The sequence below is a fragment of the Cebidichthys violaceus genome, unplaced genomic scaffold, assembly GCF_023349555.1.
Source record: "Cebidichthys violaceus isolate CVI_PGR_0920_01 unplaced genomic scaffold, fCebVio1.0.p SCAF_11, whole genome shotgun sequence".
Lineage (NCBI taxonomy): Eukaryota > Metazoa > Chordata > Actinopteri > Perciformes > Stichaeidae > Cebidichthys > Cebidichthys violaceus.
In genome coordinates this window covers 10898141-10902803 of record NW_027176274.1, presented here as the reverse complement: position 1 = coordinate 10902803, position 4663 = coordinate 10898141, and the positions used below count along the sequence as shown (strand labels likewise).

The window sequence follows — 4663 nt, the reverse complement described above, 5'->3', positions numbered from 1 at the left end:
GTTGGCTTGAGGAACTCAATTATCTGTTCATTTTGACCCAGTGAACAGTGAAAATGCTTATATTTGTTTTGCTCCAATACTTCAGTGATATGCAAACACATGAACTTAAGAACATCTATTGAAGTCTTTTATCAAACAATATGACAAATCAATGCTGTTATGAGAAAAAAATAGCAGAGTAGTGATATTTGGTATATTATGCTCTATAAGGTTAGGAGTAAATTATTTTAGGTTTGTACAATTCAGAAGTGTCTACAATGTAAAAATATCTTTCGGTAAACTCTTCATAGAAAAATTCATCAGCTGCACAACATGTATGCAAATGACCTAATTATATGAAATGTAAATTCCCAAAGCTCTTAGGAGATTGCAAACACCAGTGTCTTAATTGACTGCGATGTATTTTTTCATTAAAATATAAAAGAAAATATTGTGATCACTAATAAGGCGATGGGTTAATTTAACTAAATTAAATGTATTAATTGTTCTTATCTTGTGAGTAGAAAACATGATTCTCTTAAAGATAATATTTTACATAAACACAGTTTCTTGAGCAAATGACTAAGTGGGCGTAATGTATTTAAATTATGCAGAAGTTGATATTGAAATTCAAGCTGTAATTGGTTCTTATCCTGAAGTCTGTTATTTCTCAACATTCAGTGTCATATTCTGTGTTATCAAAAAGGGCAGACAGACTTTGTTCTGAATTGAATCCCATTATATTGCTCACCATGTAGAAATAAGACAAAGTGTGAGGTTGGCAATGTGTCTCTTTAGCTTCCAGATCCTCTTTAACTATTTATACTATCTATGAATTGCTTAATACACTAATCTGTCCTCTAAATGCTCCCAGAGTTCTCAGCAGAGACAAGTCAGGACACCAAACTCATAGACTGTGTGGTAAACCAGCCCACACAGTTATTAACGCCTCATATCTATGAGAGCAATTAATATGAAAACCTGCAGGAGGCGCCAGAGGACGCACAGTGGATGATCTGACGCCTTTAGTCATTTCACATCGAGAACTGTAGGAGTCCATGCATGGGTGTTATGTCTTTACACATCGAGTCTCCGGTATAGAGTTAATATGATGCAAACATGTGGCAGCTATTTTCCTGTAAATACACAGACAACAATGCATAATAAAGGTTTTGACTGCGAGGAAATGACTTCAAACCGATAAGAGATTCTGTTAAAAACGTAAAATATTAAGAATACGCTTTTAAGTCCAAGTAATCCGTTTAATTTTAACATCAGAGGATATGGAAATAAACAAAGAAAATGTGAATAATGACCTGTAACGAAATGTAATTTAAAATAGCAGTGACTATTCATTGTTAAATGATAAATAAAGAAAGATGACACGTGTTTTAAGTAGCCAGCTATAACATACAAATACGATACTTCTACATGCATAATAAGCGTGTGCTGTTGTCGGTACTAATGCAACCGTTATCACCCCATCAAAATGTGCCTTTGACGAACTGTGAGAAAAAACAAGAGAAAAAATATGAAATGTACGAAAAAAAACATGTCTTAACAAATAGGAAAAACATAATGCTCTTAATCTCCCATCACACACTTGCACTTTAATCATAATGCACTTCACATTCGGATGAAAGTCGCAGAAATTGTAAAAACAAAAAGAGAAAAGAATTAAGGAGAATAAATAAAAAGAACAACGATTGCAGAGGGGGAGGGTGAAAAGAGAGGAGGGAAACAATAGAGAATCAAAGCATAATAATATTCCTAAATGAAGAGGGAAATGTTGCACCGCTCATTTTATTAATCAGACTGTCAATTTCACCCAAGAGGCCAAACCCCAGAGCAATCTAAAACAGACTCAGAGATCAACCCAGGGACAAGCACCTCGCTCCTCACTCCTCTCTTCCTCTCCACTTGGATATTATTCGTCTGACCGAAGGCCGCCTCCATCATCAAGTGACAGCCCTCTCCTATTTATTTGCTTATAAACCTGTTACAATAAATGATCATTGGAGCAACGTCAGCCGAGCATTTTAACAACGAACAGCAACCACTTTTGATGAATGACATTTTGCTGCTGTGAGGAGGATGCACGGCTCGTTTTGAGCAGTCGCTCGTCGATTGCATTCAGATTCTTTCATTTTTTGCGTCTTGCTTATAAAAAGGTTTAGAGACAGTTATTTAGAGACAGTTGCTGAGTTGCATGCGGATTTAAGCTCCGACACAACTCATTGGTGCTCCAGCCCCCCTGGACAAGTGTTGTGTGTTTTTTTTTTTTTTTTTTTTTTTCTTCGTCTTGCACGGCTTAATGATGGAGAGGATAAGAAAAGAGATGATATTGATGGAGAGAGGTCTGCACAGTCCTGTCGCAGGCAAGAGGCTCGCAGACACGCCTGGAAATTCAGTGCTGGAGGCCCTGGAAAACTCTCAGCACAGCGGACGGCTAAGCCCCAGAATAACTTCGGCTTCTCTCCATGGAAATCTTGGGGACATCCCGACGAAAAGCAAATTTGAAATTGACAGTCTTTTCGGTTCACACCACAACAGTGATAATACCTCTTCGGCGGAAATTTCTTCGTCAGAAAGCCGGAAGAAAATGAGCCTTTACTCCGAAGTTTCGCCAGATTCAGATATTAACAGTGATGTGGAGGTGGGATGCCCCTCGCATCGATCCCCGAGCCAGCACAAGGAAAACAACAAAGGTATAGCCTAACGTTTATTTTTTCTGCATATTTGTCTTTTTTCAATATTTCTGCAGTTGTATTTTAGTGTTAATATAGCGGGTTTTAACCACTGTTATCATTGTCTCTCCATCCAAAAACCAAAATGAAGCTAAATCAAATTATTATAATTATTAAGTCTGTCATTTGTAGAATGTTCTGTTTTTATTGGTAGTAATATAATCACTATGATTATTATGATTATTATTATACTCCAAAGGGTAAATGTAGTGTAATATTAATTTAAAAAGAAATGTTTTGCATTTGCCTTTCGACACAAATTTGTCATCAACCTTAAGATTCTTATAATACTTGCCATTAAGTTGTCAAATATAGCAGGCCCACACACGTTTATTATTTCAGTATTATCGATAACAATATGCCTAAGAATTTGCTTCTTTCCAATTATTTTTTTAGGTTTTTCAGATTCCGGATCTTCCAACATAAGCTCGAACTCCCTACAGAATATGAACGGTAATTCATCGGGAGGATCAAACAATTCAAATAGCGACCAAGTGAGAAGATATCGGACCGCTTTCACCAGAGAACAGATCGGAAGACTGGAAAAAGAGTTTTACAGGGAAAATTACGTTTCGAGACCGAGAAGATGTGAATTAGCCGCAGCGCTGAATCTGCCCGAGACTACGATTAAGGTACAGATTAATCTTCATTATTCTTGTGTATGCATGTGTTTGTGCAGAGAAAGCAATGCTGTGGGTATAAAAAGAATAATAATCCTAATACTCTGCAGTAGAAAATACAATGAATCATTATTTGTGCTCATGGAATGTTGCAGTTTAAGATTTTGATTGTACCCTGTAAACTAAATAAAGCTTTTATTTACTAGTCACCCCATGGGTGCTAATCAATTCAGTAATTTAAAACCTATGCATTTAAAATACTGAAATCTCAAATAAAAGGCAACATATTTAAACTGTTATTTAGATGTAGATTTTAACTGCTTCTGCATGGGGAAATTGTTCATTTTCATGTTCAATGACGAGAGCATTTATAGGGACATTTAGTAGAGTCTGAGCACGCGCTGAAGCACACTCCTTAGGGGTCTAAATTTAGAGCTGTGAAATAACATGGCAGCTTCAACATGTGCCTTGTTTTGACTCTGTGTGCAGGTGTGGTTCCAGAACAGGCGGATGAAGGATAAAAGGCAGCGCTTGGCGATGTCCTGGCCCCATCCAGCAGACCCCAGCTTCTACACCTACATGATGACGCACGCGGCAGCTACAGGAAGTCTACCTTACCCTTTCCACTCGCACATGCCTCTACACTACTACCCGCACGTCGGTGTCACGGCAGCAGCCGCGGCCGCCGCCGCCTCCGGCGCTGCCTCGTCACCTTTCGCCACTTCCATCCGCCCCCTCGATACCTTCCGGGCACTCTCCCACCCCTACTCGCGGCCAGAGCTTCTGTGCAGCTTCAGGCACCCGGGACTCTACCAGTCACCCGCAGGCCTGAATAGTTCGGCGGCGGCATCGGCGGCCGCGGCGGCTGCGGCAGCGGCAGCGGCGGTCGGAGCCCCGTCAGCCACCGGGCCCTGCTCGTGTCTCAGCTGCCACAGCAGCCAGGCAGCGAGCGCGCTCGGCGCCAGGAGCGCCAGCGCTGACTTTACCTGCACAGCTTCGGGGCAAAGATCCGAGAGTGGATTTCTGCCGTATTCTGCCGCTGTGCTCAGCAAGACCTCAGTCCCGTCACCAGACCAACGAGAAGAAACCTCACTTAACAGATAACTCATCATGCAGCCTACACTACCGTTTCCTATTCTGCTCTAGTCCTATAAAGGGGATAGGCCTACTTTAAAAATCACACCTGTGTAAAGAATTCGATAGGCAACATTGTAACACACACACACACACACACACACACACACACACACACACACACACACACACACACACATTTAGATTAATTTCTACAAATCTGTTTCAAATCCAAATTACTAT

General features: G+C 40.3%; 1 protein-coding gene across 1 annotated transcript; it reads left to right on the top strand.

Moving 5' to 3' along the window:
• The first annotated feature begins 2267 nt into the window (after nucleotides 1–2267).
• On the top strand, nucleotides 2268–4450 carry evx2 (even-skipped homeobox 2). The gene is made up of 3 exons (XM_068735246.1): nucleotides 2268–2687; nucleotides 3123–3358; nucleotides 3836–4450. Exons 1-3 carry the CDS (start codon nucleotides 2294–2296, stop codon nucleotides 4448–4450), a joined length of 1245 nt encoding a protein of 414 aa, XP_068591347.1. The 5' UTR covers nucleotides 2268–2293.
• Nucleotides 4451–4663: the final 213 nt, after the last annotated feature.

What these genes read in the sequence shown, in the direction of transcription:
- evx2 (XM_068735246.1), top strand. Translation starts at nt 2,294, where the DNA reads ATGATGGAGAGGATAAGAAAAGAGATGATATTGATGGAGAGAGGTCTG. An exon ending in GCACAAGGAAAACAACAAAG is followed by an intron (nt 2,688 to 3,122) that starts GTATAGCCTAAC and finishes TTATTTTTTTAG; the next exon opens with GTTTTTCAGATTCCGGATCT. An exon ending in TGCCCGAGACTACGATTAAG is followed by an intron (nt 3,359 to 3,835) that starts GTACAGATTAAT and finishes CTCTGTGTGCAG; the next exon opens with GTGTGGTTCCAGAACAGGCG.